Source organism: Peromyscus californicus, unplaced genomic scaffold, assembly GCF_007827085.1.
Source record: "Peromyscus californicus insignis strain IS unplaced genomic scaffold, ASM782708v3 Scaffold_6__1_contigs__length_162567912, whole genome shotgun sequence".
Lineage (NCBI taxonomy): Eukaryota > Metazoa > Chordata > Mammalia > Rodentia > Cricetidae > Peromyscus > Peromyscus californicus.
In genome coordinates, this window is record NW_026294584.1 from 7,294,187 (window position 1) to 7,313,371 (window position 19,185).

Below are 19,185 nucleotides of genomic sequence, written 5' to 3' on the forward strand. Positions count from 1 at the left end.
TTTCTTAATAAAGAAAAAGAGGAAATTAACTAAATAATTACTCTATTTCAGATAAGAAGCATATAAAATCATTCCTTAAATACAAAAACAAATAAAAAGCACAAAACAAATAATTTGATGTTGATAATAACCATGTGCTTTGGGATATCTTTCTGTATGCTGTGAATATATGTTGCTCTGATTTGTTGATTCAATAAAACCATTTGGCCTATGGTGTGGCAACTTAGAGGCAGGCAGGAAATCCAAACAGAGAAACAGGAAGAAGGCAGAGAGAGACACCAGCCTGCCGCCCAACGAACAGCATGCCAGCAGACTGGTAAGCCACAGAACACGTGGCAAAACATAGGTTAATAGAAATGAGTTAATTTAAGTTATAAGAGCTAGCTAGCAAGAAGCCTGCCATATGCCATGTAGTTTGAAAATAATATAAGCCTCTGTGTTTTTATTTGGGACCAAGCGGATGTGGGACACGGGTGGGAGAGATTCTCCAACAGGACCTGAGAACCCTTCGACTACATTTGGTGCTCACCATTTGGCATTAATCCACATAGACCTAAAAAAGCTTGAAGATTCTGAACGCACAGAAACAGAGCCACACTAGGCTTCCTAGTCTCACAGTCTCATGCCAGTAGCAGTGTAGAGACTCATCTTCCAGCAGCTGCCTGTAACATGGAACTGGCTGCCAGTCGTCATAAGCTAAGCAGCATGGCAGATTCCTGCCACAGTACACAGTGGCATCTATGGGCTATGCACTGCTGGGTGGAAGCATGGGCCCACTGGCTCTCAGAGATAGCAGAGAGCATGGCTCCCAGAGCTGGGGAATTACCTCTGCCATGGTGAAAAGCTGAGGTGGGCAGAGTCAGCAGCCAAGGCTGCTGGTCCTAGCCATGCAGTTTAGCAGTTTAAAATCTTTCCTGGTCAGAGAAGGATTATAGATTCACAATAAGGCAGATTCAGATTGAATAAGCCTCTAAATGCTTCACAGTATGTGTAAAATGTACGTAGTCTTGGAAGAGAGAGGAAAAGGAGGATAGTTAGTTATGTAAAGAAATAGTTTTAAAAAATAAAGTATTCCAAAGAGACAGTAAAAGTATTATTAAAAAAAAGCCATGTAAAAATGGAAATCACACACAGAGTCTAGATTACATTGTCTTTGGAATTTTTAGCTGCAGAAATACATTTGATTACAAAGGCTGCTGAGTTAAGCCAATATATATATTTTAAAGGTGTCTTGACTTCAAAATTTGTGTTTAAGGATACGTTGCTTCAGAAAAGAGGTTCTGCTTTTGTTTTCACAGAAGATGAGAACCTATGGATTGCTTCTAGGCTCCTATGGATTGTTTCTAGGCTCCTATGGTTTGATCAGCCAAAACCCCCTGAAAAGTCTCTGATAACACCATGGTCCAGATGATCCAATATCCAAAATCAGCGTCAAGACAACTGGCTCAGACAATGCAGCCTCACAGACTATTACAGTCAGGACTTGACCACAATTGTTAATTTTCTCAGGATCCCCATAAGATTGCCAGCACCACCATCCAGCAGGAAGTAGTATGAGAAGCTATGCCCAAATTCCCAAAATATTGTTTATAAATGTTCATTTTTATTTAAAAGGGGTTGATTATAAATGCAATCTCTTTCTAAAAAGAAAAGGGGATAGTATAGATATGATAGGATGAAAGGGTAGATTTACAACTTATTTGAAATGTTTTACATTGCTATGGAGTTTAGTTTAGTGATACAAATTTAAAGTTAATTTTGTTATACTATGTATATTTCTATTCTCATTTAAGGTATTATGCTTGTACAGCTCATTTGAAATTGTAATGTATAATTAAGAAATGCAGATTAATAGTTAATCATCTATAATAATCACACTTATACTCATGTTAGTTAAGTTTTCTAGGTATACAAAGATATATTTCAATTAGGTAGGTAATCTTAAAACACTTCAAAGACATACATAGTATGGCATTTAAAATGTTTTAAGAATTTAGACTTTTCTGGACAGTGAGATACATCTGCTCCTGACAGCACCAATTACTTCAAGGAAAATGATGGGCATTGAAGAAACTCATTATGGAATTTGCTTTCCTTATGGCAAAAGTTAGCCATTTCGGCAAGAAACTGTTCTTGCCTGGACTGTTTGACAAAATGTTCTATCAACTGGACATGTAGGACCCATAGGAAGGTGACCACTGAACTTTGCAAGATGAGATGGTTCCTGCTTCGCAGAGGAGACTGTCAGACATTCTACAGGACACAGAGAAGCAACTGAGAAACTATAGCACAGATTTGAGTCATTTGAGGTGTAAACTATTGGCTGAAGATGGATGCCTCAACATTGCAGAGGAACTTTGGTTGGCTGTCCAGGCAGGCAGCTGTCTCTGTCATTTCCAGAATTTTGGAAGTTGCTTAAAATGCATTTCCTGTTTAATTAGGTAATTATATCCTTGTGAGGTCTTTGATGTAGTTGAAGACTAAATAGTTATAATTATGGTTTTCCTTGGTTATTATAAAAGATAAATTAGATATAAAACTTTAAACTCACAAATATAGGAGAGATGATAGAATATTTTCTTTAATTTTGCAAAATACAAATAGACTTGATATTGTAACTGTAATTCTTGCTTGATAACTATTCTATTATATGTAATTCTATTATGTTAAAGTTAAAATCTTCCGTTTTGATTAGACAGAAAAGGGGAAGTGCTGTGGGATGTCTTTCTGTATGCTGTGAATATGTGTTACTATTTTGGTTAAAGAAATTGCTCTGGCTTATGGCAAGTCAGGTTACAGCCAGGCAGGAAATCCAAGAGAGAGTCAGAAAGAGGAAGGACAGAGTCAGGAGTCACCAGCCAGACACAGGAAACAAGATGACAAGGCAGAACTGAGAAAAGTTAACCAGCCACATGGTTAAACATAAATAAGAATTATGGGTTAATTTAAGTGTAAGAGCTAGTCAGTAATAAACCTGAGCTAATGGCCGAGCAGTTATAACTAATGTAAGCTTCTGAGTGATTATTTTATAAGTGGCTGAGTGGCTGTAGGCCTGGGTGGGACACAGGAAAACTTCCAGCTACAACCATATACTCCTTCCTGGGGTCTGTCACCCTGTATCTGTAGAATAGTGGCTTCCAAAGATGCATGCACTTGGTAATTCAATGGTCATAGGAAATTTGTTAGGATTTTTTTTAACAATTTTAAAGTCCATATCTCATCTTATACTTTGATGTATAAGTTAAAATAGCATAGTAATTCACACATAAACACTCATATACTGCAAAGAGACATCAAATTTGTTCCTGGAAATGTATGTATTTCATGACAAAATGGGAAATGTGTGGAACATAACAAGAAAACAAATAAAATGCCGTGCTTGAATATCATTTAACCCTTTAGCAAAGTGTATTCATATCACATGCTTCATGTCTTAGTTCTGGAAGTCTGACTGAGGTGATGCAGGAGTGAAGAAATGCCAGGCCCACAGGCACACATACAGAAAAGCTGGGATCACGTAGGCTGTGTGAGCTCTGTTGGAGTGATACCAATCATACATCAACCTGATACTCCAGCACATTTATTATGTTCAGCGCAGAGGAGAGGAGTTAGCTAGTCTCCATAGGGGCACAGTCTCAGGTTTCAGTCACCTGGCAGAAGGAAGCTGTGCGCTGGGTTTGGTACACACTGGCCATTGGCAAACCCTTGTATTTTGACCAAGGAAAGGCTTTGGAAGTCCTCAAACTTGACCCTATAAAGGCTTCGCAAATTCCCTTTGGTGTATAACATTGAGGTCCTTGTCAGTAATATGCATTCACTTAGGACTTCATCTGTTCCTTACATATTTACTCAGGGCTTCTTTCACTCATCACATACTTATCTAACCATAACAATGTATTATGATGGTAATTTATTAACTTGCAGGATAAAATCATGGTTGCTTCTGGAGACAGAGAGTAAATATTATAATACACATTTGAGACCTTTGAGGTGTAAACTGGTTGTTCCTGTATCATCCTTGTCAACCCAAACTTTTGTTTTGGGCACAAGTGTCAGTAACTCTTGACAATAATGACAGTTACAAAGTATGGATGAAGGAACAGACTAGGAATATGGAAATTATATGTGGAACTTATGGAATTTAAGCAATGAAATTATGACTCCAAAATATTCCCTAACTCCAGTTTCTCTATACCTTCCACATCAGAATCAAACAATATTTATTGTTTACCTCACTATTTTACTATTTCAGTAAAATATCTTCATAGCTTATCACTACACACAGAGATAGAGTCCAGATGCGAAGCCTTATACTATCTTAGGTGAAGATAAGTCATCACGTGAAGTCCTCTCTGTTGTGTGACTGTCCTCTCTCCTCAATTCTGCTATTAAAAAAAACCTATGTAAAAAATAGGTTATACCTGATTGCACATATTACTGTGATTAATCCCTTGAGCTGTGATATTTACCTTCTTAAAGGTTCCCAATAATACCTTAAATAGAAAACCCCCTTTAATCAAACAGTTTGAATGTCTAGTATTTATTTAGCATGAGGGATAGTAGTTTAACTAGCATCTCATACTGTCTTCAAAGACATTTATAATAAGGTTAGGAGAGATCAGTGTTATTATATATGCTAGTAATTATTTTCTAAGCACAATAGAGATATGGACACTCAACAGAGTTTATCCAGAGGATATGAATTCTACCCTCCCTGCAAATCGGGATAAGCAAATTGAGAAAGAGTTAAATAGGTCAGAAGTGACCTACATGTTGAAAACTACATAACCAGCATATATTTAAAGATGTCCTTTACCAAAGAACAAAGACCTGACACTTTGTGACAGAATTACAAACTGCAAAGGACACTACAGTGTCAGGAGGAATGGAATATATCTTGGGCTCTCTATGTTTAAGTGAACATATTCTTATCTTTGTCATCTAGTGATCTGAAGTTTTGACAATGTGATCTTTGCCTCAAAGCTTTATGTCCTGTAGGAAAAAATGGAATACAATTATTTCTATCCTTATAAACTGATGAGGAATGAACATTAGAATGCTTTTTGCTCATGTAGACTCGGACTTGGAACAGGTTCCTCCAGTGTTATTCATAAGTGGCTGGTGTCATTATGCAGTAGCAATTGATACAGTATTTGAACTATTAAAAAAAATACAGAAAAGAAGCCGGGTGGTGGTGGCGGCGCATGCCTCTAATCCCAGCACTCGGGAGGCAGTGCCAGGCAGATCTCTGTGAGTTCGAGGCCAGCCTGGGCTACCAAGTGAGCTCCAGGAAAAGCGCAAAGCTACACAGAGAAACCCTGTCTCGAAAAAACCAAAAAAAAGAAAAAAAATACAGACAAGTAAAAGTAAGGCAAATTAGGGGTTAATTTCCTGGCCTGAAAAAAAATAATTAAGACTGTCAGGCAAAAATGGAGATTAAGGGGAGATAATAGAAGAACTTGAAACTACTTAAATCAAGAATGAGGTCTGTGAATTTTTGGGATATACATTTCAAGAAAGAATACCCCCAAAGTTTATGAATCATTATGATCACAAAAAGGAAACAATGGCTATTTTAAGGGCATAATAACTTTTAATGTACATAGATCTTTTAGCATAAATGAGCATCACAATTCCATTAGTCAGTATCTTTAACATAAGGAAAACTTAACAGTGTAGTATTAATCACCCATAATGCTTCTCTTCAGTGTTATGTAGCTTTCCATGTTTTAAAATCGGGAGTATTGATATGCTTCTTACCAGGATCCATTGCGTGTCCATCATAAACTACTGATGGCTGGAAAATATAAATTTACAATTATTTTATTCCAAATTTTTATCACTATATGCAGTTGTTGACATTATTAATTGCCTTATTAATATCAGTAAGAAAAATACTTTATAATTATGTTCTATTGTCCCAGAGTCCTTTATACTGGCAAGAGTACTTATCTCGTTTAATATTAGTAATCATTATAAAGTATTTATTATTACATTGATAAAGCTTCCTTACGGTTTCAAAGCAATTTACTGGTGATATTAAAACATCACTTAAGCCACTACTTACTATTACACAGTATCTTCGGGATTCCTAGAAGGAGCTTGTAGTGTTACCTTCCTGTTGGATTTATAACAATAGGTTTAGAGAAATCAAAATTAGGCCAATTCTCTGCTAATTGATGTGTCATAAGGACCTGGGTAAGGGGACTATAAATAGAATAGTAATTATATGAAGACCCCTTTTTGAGTTGAGTAGATATTTAGAGGTTAGCTGTTGTATACAGTCAGTCAACTTCCTTACTAAGAGATGGATGGTTCCTAAAAGGGTGAATGGAGTTGGGAGAAGTATCTTGAAAGAATAATAGTGAGAATTTGAGAAAAGCAAAGTAATAGTAACTTACCATCTCAGGCAATGCAATTTTAGTTAGTAGAAACAGAGCAAAGAAATGTTTTCGATAAAAAGATCAGAGAGGGGCATACTTAGCATAACAGGAATTGATGAACAGAGATATAGGATCAGGGACATGTCAGCACCTAGCAGATAGAATAGAAAGTTTCTGAGGTGGCTTTTTAAGAGCCTAGGAGAGCTTTTAAAAGATTCATTTGTTTATATTGCATGTGTGTGAATGCATGCACGCAAGTGTATGCATGTGTATGCAGGTGTCCATAAAGACCAAGGCATCTGATTCTCTAGAGCCAGAGTTACAGGCAATTGTAAGCCAATAGTTGTAGGTATAGAGAACCAAACTTGGATCCTCTGCAAGAGCAGCATATGCTGTAAACTACTGAGGCATCTCTCCAAGCACATCTGAAAGAGTTTTAAATCTAATCTTGTTTTTTGTTTGTAAAATGTGCAGAGATATCACAGTTCAAAGTGAGAAGACAGAGATGTGTTAGAAATTAGGAAGAAATGGAAGACCTGTGAAGTATCATCATTCAAAGTGGGAAAGTTAACTTATTATGAATCTATAGTTAGTATAGATATGTTGAGGTGACATTTGAAAGTATTGTCATAATCTGTAGTGAGTCCAGAAGATAGAACTACGTTATTTTCCTAGGAAACACACTACAGCTTAATATTGCCATCCAATAGTTGGTATGCAGGTTGCACCAGGATTGGAGAGTTCTCCAAAATAAGTTTAAACAAGATGTGGGAGAAAAAACTGAATGTTTGTGAGTGGAGCCATAATGTCACACAGTGATTCCAAGAGAGACAGAAGCAGAGTCCAGCATTAGGTGAGAAAGAAAGGAAGGAAGAGAGAGAGGGGGGGAGGGAGGGAGGGAGAGAGGGAGGGAGGGAGGGCGGGAGGAAGGAAGGAAGGGGGAGAGAGAGAGAGAAAGAAAGAAAGAAAGAAAGAAAGAAAGAAAGAAAGAAAGAAAGAAAGAAAGAAAGAAAGAAAGAAAGAAAGAAAGAAAGAAAGAAAGAAAATGCACAAGGTTCTGGAGATGGCTCCATGGGTAAGGGCCTGCTGTACATGTGTGAGGACCGACGTTTGCATCTCTATACCCACTAGTACCCAGTCAAATGCTGGCCACTGTCAAGCATGTCTATAACCCTCATCATGGGGTGGGGAACACATAGCTGAAAAGAATCCCTGAGTTGATTAGCTGGCCAGTCTAGCCGATAAGTGAGTGCCAGTCTCCAAAAACAAGAAAATCTGTGACTCAGAAGATATCTAATGATGACCTCTGTCTTTCATATGCTTAGAAGTACACACACACACACACACACACACACACACACACACACACACACATGGGGGGGGTGGTAGGGGAGAGGCAAGCAGAGAGGAGAGAGAGAAAAATGCACTGCATACAACAAAAGAAATTAAAAAGAAGCCTGATAATCAACATGAAGGAGATGGTATAAGTTGATAAATAGCTGAATATTTTTAATCAAATTGGAAAATAACCAGGAGGACATATTTTCAATCTATAGTTTTGAAAGTGATAAAATCTTCATGACATCAAGAGGGTAGCTGTGGCAACTGTGTCTAGAATGGGGAGAATGACTAAAGACGGGGACAGGGGAGTTAAGGGACTGACTGGTCATGATACATGTTGACCATTTTCGAGAAAGTTTAGTATTTCATGAAAGATGCCAGAAGACACACTGGGAAAGACCCCTTGGGCCAGAGAGCAAAGTGTTCAATTAGTTCAGTGGTAACTTAAACATGGATAGTGTTTGTAAAACATATGGTGGTACCTATGTCAAAATATAGTAACTTGAAGGAGGAAAGAATGTGCACAGGAAGAGGAAAAAGGATTAAAAAGTAAGTTACTTATTGCCTCCACAGTCTTTGAGATATTAAGATGTGTGTGTAAATACAACTTCAGTGGTAGTGTTCCTCAAGTGAAAAACAAAAAACAAAAATCCTTGCATCAGTGAAGAAGGTAAAAGAAATCATGTTGTGGGAGATGCACACATGCCCATGCACACTACATGACAGAGCAGGGGTGAGGCATGTGTAGACTTCTGTGCATGTATTTAACTTAGACTAGTAGGGAGAGTGAGAGCCAGCGGCACTATAGCACTGTGAATATCCCACAGAGTCCTAGATTGTGAGAAAGGCAAAAGAGAGGAATGCTGGTCCAAGTGGAGGGAAAGGTTGCGAAACATCTCAGAGTTTGTAAACCATGGTCAGTGCCAAGATAAACATGTATGATGTTTCTCCATTTCCCATCGATAAAACAATACAACTACTTTGTGTGACCATCCATGTTCGTTCCTTTGCAGTTTTCCTAGGTGTTCTACTGCACAGGGGTTTTGTAGATCTCTGAAATCCTCTGGAGCTTACTACACGAACTGTACATTTTGAGAATTTATCAAGTACCAGCACTATTCCTTCTAATATTTTACTTGTATTTCTCCAAGCTGAAATATGGCTTTATGAATAGTGAAATCCATGTTTAATACCTCCTTAAATACTTTCAAATACTCTACAAAATGGCCTTTTTAGTTAGATATTGAATAAATATCAATTGAACTAACATTATTGATTAAACTTATATAAGTTCTAATTGCCTTGGTGTTGACTCAAAAATATTTTACTTGTTAAAGACACTGAGCCATGTGTAGTTTTAGACAAAATCTGTTTCTGTAGCATCATGGTTTGAAGTTACTGTTTTAATTGCACTCTGTATTGTAACTTCTCTTCCCAAGGGGAAGAGAGGTGGAAAGAGCCAGTGGATGACTCCTGTAGACAGTGTTTATAGGACACAGCAGAACAACTTCACATATAAAATAACAGTAACTGGAACAGCACACACAAGACCTGCACAAGAGACAGCCAGACCAAAGCCCAGCGTGGACAGGCAAGGTGGTCGGACAGTCCCACCCCCAGCTGAGGAGCTATTGGCAATCAGGGGTTTCCAGGAGAGGGAAAGTCAGTTTGCTCTATGGACACAGCTCTTGGGGAGGCTACTTATGCTCCAGTAGATGACCCTAACCCCACACACATACTGGCAGCAATATGTAGGGTCAGTGAGGGAAAATCATCATACGTTGAGAAGAAATACTGATATTCCTGGGGGAAGGACCTAGAGGAGGATTTGTATCAGGAGGAATGGGAGGGATGGGATTGATAAAACCACATTGCATGCAAGTATAAAATTCTTACTTAAACAATAAAAAAGAACATATACTCAATGAATAACCAATAGAAACCCTCTCATGAGACAGTTTGACATGTGACAAGTATTCACTGAATAATTGAGTTGCATAAAGATGAAGAGACATCACAGTTACCCTTAGCAATGACCCCACTAGATTATCTATGTAATATAATTTCATCTGAAGAATGAACAGAGGAGACTTGAAAGCTATCTCAGCAATACCCACCATCAATTCGACCTCTACAAATACATCAGCACCGTCCCTTGCCTCCTCATTGTCATTATCAGCATCAAATCATTAAAAAATGGTGGGAACTCTACCTGCTTCGAGTTTTGCTTACACTTCGAATTTAGTTGAAAAAATTCTCTATTCTTTTTATGAGTTCTTATTCACCATCACTTACTTACAAGTACTTTTTGTTGTCTAGATTCTATGAAAGGGGAAGAATAAGCATTCTGGACTCTACAGCATGTTTTTTTTTTCTCCTTTGCCCTTACTTTATCATTTCCAGGCAGCAAGTTTGGTCTTGTGTTCAGTTTGGTGCCAGCACTCAATGAATTTTCATACCTATTTCAGAACATAATTTGAAACATTTATTTTAATTCTTAGTCAAAATATGTATTTCAGTGTTAATATGAAAAATAATGAATGATATAACAGTTTACGACTATAAATCAATAGACATACCTACCCTATATAGTTAAACTGAGCTAAAAAGTAGCCTGAACAACCTCTGACGTTTTATAATGTGTGGTGGTATTGTGTTCCCCAAAATATTGTGCACCCTAATAAACTTATCTGGGGTTAGAGACAGAACAGCCACTAGATACAAAGACTAGAAAATGGTGGCACTCACACCTTTAATCCTAGCACTCCAGAGGCAGAAATCCCTCTGGATCTCTGTGAGTTCAAGGCCACATTGGAAACGGCCAGGCATGGTGACACATGCCTTTAATCCCAGAAAGTGAGCCTTTAATCCCAGGGAGTGGTGGAAGAAAGCAGAAAGGTATATAAGGCGTGAGGACCAGAAACTAGAAGCATTTGGCTGGTTAAGTTTTCAGGCTTCTAGCAGCACAGTTCAGCTGAGAGCCATTCAGAAATGAGGACACAGAGGCTTCCAGTCTAAGGAAACAAGACCAGCTGAGAAGTTGGCCAGGTGAGGTTAGCTGTGGCTTGTTCTGGTTCTCTGATCTTCCAGTTCACCACAATACCTGGCTCAAGTTTGATTTTATTAATAAGGCTCTTTAAGATTCCTGCTACAATAATGCATAACTGGTGATATGTTAAAATTCAGATTGATAGTGTCTATTATTGGTATTTTCTATTATCTTATAGAAATAATGTGTTTTGATGCTATGCTAAGTAAAATTTCTGGAAAGTGCTGTATTTCTTCTTATTCTTCTAGCCTGTATGCACCTTGTCATTAAATAAACAAAATGAGTTATAAAGTGCAATAATGTTACCAGTAGCAAAAATACCAGGCTAGATTATAATTCTCGTTTCAAATCTGACTTTGCTCTCTGCTGTGATCCCAGACCTAGAAGTGTATTGTGTGGTCAATAGATATTGATGAATAAGGTTACTTTAAAAATTGATGTAGAATTTAAAGGTAAGGGTTAACATTTCAAAGCACCACCTGCCATTACGTACATCTAAATTTGAAATATATTGAATCACTTAGGACTCAAATGTAGAGCCTCAAACTTCTTTCTCTAAAGTCCTGGATTTGCTTTACCTCGGTCCCTGTGAGGCTTCCTTTACAGTGGGACTTGGTTGAATCCGCTGTCGGTGACAGTGAGGAAACAGTCTTGAGCAGGCTGGAACACTGGAAGGAAGGAATCAAATACAGGATGTGTCTGTGCAAGCGGGATTTAGTACTCACTTCTCTTTCCTGCCCCTGCTGCTTTCCTTCCCAACTTTGAGTTCTCTTCTTCTTAGAACCCTTCAGTCCACTTAATCTTATTTGCATGTGTAAGAGTGCAGGAAAATCTACTGGAACATGTGTAGCCTTTGAAGGGCTGCATCCATGAAGAACTCAGCTCCCTCACCCCAGCCTCCAGCAGCAGTCAATTGTTTGTAGCTTATCAGCTAGGAAAGGGAAGTCACCCCTCTGTCCCCACTGGGATTCTGGCTAGCTTGATCCTGATCAGGTCTTGTGCATGCAGTCTCACATGTGAGCTCATGTATGCAATGGCCATGTCACACCCCCCAAATGACTCTGACAGCCCTTTTAGCTGTCCCCCTTTTTCCTGTCTTTTTTTCTAGACTTCTTGTTAACCCTTCCTTTACCTTTGGATCATGTCACTTTGTCATTCAGAGTCTATTCCATCGTCCAGGATAAGAGTCAAGGTTGGAAAGTATAATAGATTCATATGAACCCACTTCTATTATTGTGCTTATGAAAAGGAGAATTAATTGCCTTTGGTGTAAATAAAGTATTTTTAGCATCTTCCCTTTATTTATGCTTCCATTTACTCTCCAAAGGACCACTGCAGTGGCACTTTCTCAGTTTCTCTGGCCAGTCTCTCTGGACAAAACTTCTAGAAGCCATAGAAAGATGCCTGCATTTCAGTCACCTTCTTATCATGATGCTCTGTGGTCTAATTCCTTTTCTACTAAAGGATGTGTTCCTGCAGGTCACACACTGTTTGTTACTGTTCCTGAGTTCTTCTCACCTACAACAGCCCAACTCTGAGAGATCACAAGGGAATTACTAGATTATTTCAGCCCTTCCCTGATTACTCTTCAGGCTCTTTAGTCTCTTACTTTGTGACTTCTGTCTATCCTTAGATAAGCAAAAATAATTAGAGATCCTGATCTTGATTATGCATGTGGACAATTAAAATCTCATTTATGATCATTTTAAAAAAATGAATGGCTTTAGGTTAGAATCATTCAATTAAAACTTTTGCTAAAAGGTATTGGCTTGCAGGCCAGGAGGTTTTCCTTAATACTCAAAGTCCATGTAAAACAGTCATCATGATGAAACATGAAAAACAATGCAGAAATTTCCCCAAAGTCTTTGTCTCCATTTCCATCCTGGTTTTGATGGCACCCTCATAGGTTTCATTATGAACAAATTCAAAAGGAAGGAACAACTGAAATCTTACTCTTTGAAGAGGCACCATGCAACTGCATACAGACACATCCCAAGGAGAGCCCCTGTTAGAGTGAGGGCTGCAGGAAACCAGCTGTCAGGCCTCCAGTAGTATGAGATCTTCCTTAAGACAGAGGTAGTCATCTGAGAAAGTGCAATAAATACATACTAAGCATTAGCAGTGCAACTGACAAAAAACATGAAATAAGAATATACTGGGAGGATTTCTTTATATTCATTTTCTTTATGATTATTTCCACTAGGGAATAAACTCTTATTGAACTAAAATATATCTTATGTATCTTTGTGGATTCTGTGATGATCTTGGCGGGGCAAATAATGAATGTTGGCTAAATGAAATAAAGAGTGACTCAGCAAGTATTATTTCAAAATGAACTACAGTATTATTGGCCTTTTCTGTCTCCTGCCAAAAATCTCAGAACGTTTTTCTCCCAGCATATAAATTCCCATTACTATCTCAACTGTGACCATTAAGAAACTTGTAAGGAATACAAGGCTTTCAGTGGCTTTTGACTGTTGTTCTTACCTAAGGAACAGTGGCATCCAGCAGATGGCAGCATAAGATAGGATAAGTCTGTAAATACATGTTTAGGTATGACATTTAAGGTAAAGTAATCTCTATAAAGCTGGTTTCACAGAAATGACATGGAAATAGGGAACATCGAAAATGGAGGGAAGAGAGACCTTCGCAAAAAAGGGTCTGTCAACAGGGGTGGTGGAAGAAATCTCATTGTTTATGCAATCCAGCAAAAGGAATCCCAGCCGGGTTAAGTGTGGGTAGTTGTTAAGATTAAGCCTTATATGACTAGCCACTCTGCTTTATAATACACAAGTGTGGGCATGTCTGAACAAAGGAAGATGGGGAAATCAGATTAAGCTTAAGAGAGGCCCGTTAAAGTGCTGTGATCTAATTTTCATGAATAAATAATGTGCTGTATTTCTAAATAATAGATCAAAAGATTAACAATTTGTTTGTCACTTAGACATACGGCTTTATTTTCAGATCAGTAAGAAATAGCTGGATGTGGTGGCACACCCTTTGAGTTCCAGCTTCTCTGGAGGCTGAGGCTGGAGAATTACTAGAGCCAAGGAGTTTGAGTTTGGAATAATAACACTCTCTCAAGTACATTTGCCACAATCTAAGGAAATAGATTCTCAACTGTGCTTGTTTATCTGTCTTCCTCCTGCCATCTCTCCCTCTCTTTCCTTCTAACAAGTATTTATTGAATATTTGTTTTGCTCTGGGACTCAACATATAACGGTCATATACAATCTTGAATCCCAGGCACAGCATTTATTTACCATCCACTGTGGGCCATTATTCATCAAAGCACTTCAGTTAGTTTTTTCTCCTAATTCCCATCTCAAAGGAGAGGGACTCACCATGTCAATCTTCAAGGGAGGATCTGAGATAAATGGTACAGGGCATCCTGTAGAGTGCCAAGTCCAAGATGGCAGAAAGGAGTTCACACACACACACACACACGTCTGTGTGTCTCCAAAGACCACATTCCTCTCAGTGCCCTGTGCTGCATACTCTCCAACTTAGAGTATTGTAACAATTTTAAGTTTAAAACATCCGATTTATAGCAAGGCACCAAAACACAAAATCTCCAACAGCCATTGTAGCCCCCACAGACACACAGCGACCTGCAGGAAGCCGACAGCGCTGGACACTCACCTGGTGTGTGTGCGCTTCACTTATTAGACAAGCAAAGATTTTTGAAGTGTTTTCTCTTTGGTTTTCTCATGCACTCATATAAAATTTACCTAATGCTTTTTGTTTGTAAAAAGCCATGTTTAATTGGGGAATATGTCAGTCTTCTAAGTTAAGTCAGGATAATGCTGAGATGTGGTGTAAAAAGAGCGAAATCTTTCTACAGGTATTAATACAATGTTAATGGATTGCATTTACATAGCATCTTTATTACAAGACCTTTCATGTCCCTTGCTTCATTTGATACTTATAAAGCCTTTTGTACAGCACATAGAATTATTCTAATCCATCTAGTAATCCTTGTACACTGAGTAAATATTTAAATGTGTATTTTGTGTTGGCTGGACTCCCTCGCTACACACTTCCCACTGTGTGATTCAGAACAAACTTGAAAGGACTAATATGGGATTTTATATCCTCATTTGTCTCTCACAGGCACGTTAAGTCATCAGTTTATGTTTAAATGTTTTCAAGTCTGTTGGTGACCCCAGGGCACAGAAGTCACAACAGAGACCAGCGCTGCCTGAATTTTGTGGTAGCACCCACCTGTCTAACTTTCTTGCCTCTCATCTTTTTTTCCCCCTTTCTTTTTGTATTTTGCATTTTGCGTTTTGCAGCTCTCCAAGCTTTGTCAATCCACCTGATCTCTTCACTCTCCCTGTATCAGGCCAACCTCACTTTCTGTCTCAGGACACATTCGATTGTTCTCCTTTTATGAATAAACCATGTTCTCTCGCATCTACCTTTCCTCAACTGTGGCTGTTGCTTAATGTCTGCTCTTCACATTCTGTCCATCAAAACCCACCTAAAATTCCTCCAGCTCTTCTGGGACTTTCTCAGCTCCTTCAGGCCAGAATTTGATATGATGTCTGCCCTACATTTGTTTATAACACTTGTCAAAATGACTTGTCACTTAATTTACTGGAAATCAACCTCTGTACTCACTGGAACTTCTCAGACGTTGTATGCTAAGGCCCCTTTCTTGTATTTTATACCTCAGCTACTATACTAGTCACATGATTCCTTAAACTTCAAACCTTGCTGTCTCTTCAAGGTTTGCTTCTGATCTCCCTGGCCCTATCATGTAATAAGTCCATGACCTTTAGAAAATAATTTAACCTCGAGAAAAAAATTAGGACTTTCAATATTTCAATTTTTAACTTTGTAAAATGACAAAACCAAATCTTCGAATTTGATTAAATCAAATCATTTATTAAATGTGAAAACTCAAACATAGATGTACTTAGAAACATAAATCTTACTACTAGATAAGAAGTTTTGTTCAAATATTAGTTGCACAGTGTTATTTTATGGAAATTATTAAATTATTAAATCCAAAACTTCATAGAATTCATTTTAAATTGTATATTTGTTGTGCAAAGTGCTTACTTTTTATATTTGCTTAGAAACATTGGGTGAGACATTTCGAATGCTCTCACGCTTGCCTAAGCAGACAACTCAAAGGCACTCATGGCCTCAGACACTGGAGCGGCGTCTCCTCCCGGTGAGGAACACAGGAGCGAGGAAAGGAACTGCTCAGGACTGGCAGACTATGTATGTCATCAAACATTTATCTCACCGTTGGGGAAATCACTGGTGAGAGCAGAAGAATCCCATCTGTCACTCGGCCACGCTCTAAGCTTCTCACCGCTGCATGCAGCTGATTCATTTTGATTCATAACCTTAATTACTAAACTTGCTGTACTTTACAGAAAGGACAATAATAATAATCTTCCCTGTCATGAACCTTCTGCCAGTGCTCAGAATCTGAATCACAGCAGATGTCCAAGGCTGCTGTTGTACTGCCTTTCATATTATTCCATTTAACTCTCTCTGAATAAGACATTTTAGAAAAGATGTCAATAAGAAATTTGGCATTAAATTTTTATTCTCAAGTATTTTATTAAATACAGTCTAGATGGCTACTGAAAATGTCAAATAACTTTTAAAAGTAAAACTACTGATTTTAGCAGAAACAATGTTTTTTCCACTTCCTTAGAAACTTACCACAAATAGTAAAAGTTATGAAATTAATATTAGAAAATTTTAGTGTTATAAAGAAAACATGGAAACTTCTTTCCCTGAGTGGGAGCTGTAGATGAGAACTAAGTGGTTTGTGACCAATACTTCAAAATAAGAAACAATCTATTTCTGTATGTTTTCAGTTAATAAAAAAAAAAAAAAGCATGCCATGTATTAATTGCATCTTATGTTCTGGCCAATGCACTATGAAGGGTTGATGAAATATCTGTTAGTAATCCCTACTGACAGACTGGAAACTGAGGCTCCACATGGTAAATAACTCAGCACAGGTTTACATAGTGACGGAGAGGAAGAACTAAGACTCAAGCCAGAACCTGCCTCATTACTAAGGCTACCCTCTGCCGCTCCATTTGGACCTAAGATTGTTTACCAGTCAGTGTGAAACTGTTTTAGCAGAATCTACATGACCTGAGATCATTATAAATTCTTTCATTTCAAATTTTATTTTATTTTAGGATGGGGGCCTGGTCATATTATGAATGAATGACTATGCAGAACATTTTTAAGTTTAAAGTTAAAGGTGTTTGCCAGGAATTCTTATAATTAAAAGAGACCTGCCTAATGGATTTTGTGTTTTTTAATGATAATAATAGTCTTTAAGCTTCTTTTCTATCCTTATATCTTGGGTCCTAATTTAATTAATGTATTCCATTAAACAAAAATAACTGCTGGAAAGGAAGAAAATAAAGTGTTTTAAAACAAAGACAGACACTTCTTCCAGATGTGGTGGTGCACACCTGTAATCCTAGCACTTGGGGGGCTAAGATGGATTCAAGGCAATCCACCCTACATAGAGAGTTTGTAGCCATTTAGAAAACTTGTTCTCTTGCAAGACCTGGGTTCATTTCTCGGCATTCACATGATATCTCACAATCACCCTAAATCCAGTTCCAGGAGATCCAATGTCCTTCTCTGACCTCTGTGGGTACCAGGCATATATGTGGTCCATATATATAAATGCAGCCAAAACACCCTGTCACACACAAGAACTAAATCTTAAAAAAAGGAATTTGAAGCAAGCCTGTACTACAGAGAAAGACTATCTAAAATAAAACACAGAACAAAGGTTTAAAACAATTCATCACCTGTATTCTTTTTCTACAATGAGAAAAAAAAGACAAGAAGATAATGATAAGGACAAAGTGATGTAAAATGAATTAATTTCTTATATTTCCCTGGTCACTGATTTGTCTCACTTTGGTTGTTGTCTTAATCTATTGCTGTGAAGAGACATGGCCAAGGCAATGCTTATAAAAGAAAATATTTAATTGAGGCTTGTTTGCACTTTCATAGGCTTAGTGGATTACCATCATGGAGAGGAGCAAGGTGGCAAACATGGCAGACAGGGTGCTGGAGAAGTAGTTAGGAGCTGTATCCTGATCCACAGGCAGCAGGACAAAGAAAGAGGGATAAACACTGAAGCAGAGATAAAGACATGACAAAGAGAGAGCGGGAGAGAAAGAGAGAGGGAGGGAGGGAGAGAGAGACTGGGCCTGTCATGGGCTTTTGAAACCTCAAAACCCATCTCCAGAGACACTTCAAAAGACCACACCTATTCCAATAAGGCCATACCACCTAATCCTTCTCAAATACTGCCACTTTTGATTACTAAGAATTCAAATATATGAGCCTGTGGAGACCATTCTTATTTAAATCCCCACAGTTCCTCACATAATCCTCACTGAGGATCGTGTGACTTTTCCCTATGCACTTTGTACAATATTAAAAACTATTGAGTTCAGTAGATGTAATCATACACAATTTTCCTAGGTGAGGAGACTTTTAAAAAAATTTCCTCAATATATTATTTTTTATTATTCTTTTTTATGTTTTGAGATTGTAATATTATTATATCATTTTCTCCTTTACCTTTCTCACATACCTTTCTCCTTTACCTTTCTCCCCTCCTATGTATCACACCAATTTCTTTCAAATTCAAAACTATTCTCTAAATCATATAAACCAACAAATAAGAGACTAATATAATGAAATCTCTCTCTCTCTTCTTTTTTCTTTTTTCTTTTTTTTTGGCTAAGGAAGACTCTACTTTCCTTAAAAAACTAGCTGGATTTTTTTTTTTTATGAGAAGACCAGTGAGGTTGAATTTGTTCTTTTAGGCAAAGGAGTAATTGAATATAATTTTTTATAAGGAAATTATATATCTTGTCTAGGATGTAGTCCACTTATCAAAAAACAGGGAGCTATATACCTGGTTGTTTTTCTTCAAAGCTGCCATTGCTTTCCAAATAGAACCTTCCATACATCTTTTCAGTGATTCTGTGTTTATTTCTTAAGAGAGCTGGATGAGCACTGAAAGCAGGAAAGGACTTGACAATACACCACTTGTGCACACATCTTTTTGTCGTTTGTTTTTGTTTCTCAAGACAGCATTTCTCTTTGCAGCCCTCACTATCCTAGAACTCACTCTGTAGATCAGGCTGGCCTCTTACTTGGAGATTCACGTGCCTCTGCCTCCCAAACGCTGGGATTAAAGGCGTGCACCACCGTTGCCCATCTATGCATCTTATTTTTTGAGGAATGGTTATTGTGTCATTACACACATCAAATTCAATGCTCAGACATTGGTCTAACATCTAACTTCCCAACACAGCAGAAAATGAAATGTTTTCAGGGTCACTAAGAGCCTTACTCACCAGGCACACCTGAGGAAAAAAAAATGATGGCTTTCTC

The 19,185-nt window shown here is 37.9% G+C and overlaps 1 protein-coding gene across 1 annotated transcript in view; it reads right to left on the bottom strand.

Annotated features, from left to right (window-relative positions):
• The window catches only part of LOC128098662 (cadherin-related family member 3-like), a 164,790-nt gene that overhangs the window by 58,146 nt on the left and 87,459 nt on the right, over positions 1–19,185 (bottom strand). Inside the window, exons 19-21 of the mRNA XM_052719972.1 lie at positions 12,727–12,857; positions 11,352–11,441; positions 10,114–10,183 (exon numbers count right to left, since the gene is read on the bottom strand). Of these exons, the coding sequence (XP_052575932.1) occupies positions 10,114–10,183; positions 11,352–11,441; positions 12,727–12,857 (291 nt within the window). The remainder of the gene's footprint in view (positions 1–10,113; positions 10,184–11,351; positions 11,442–12,726; positions 12,858–19,185) is intronic.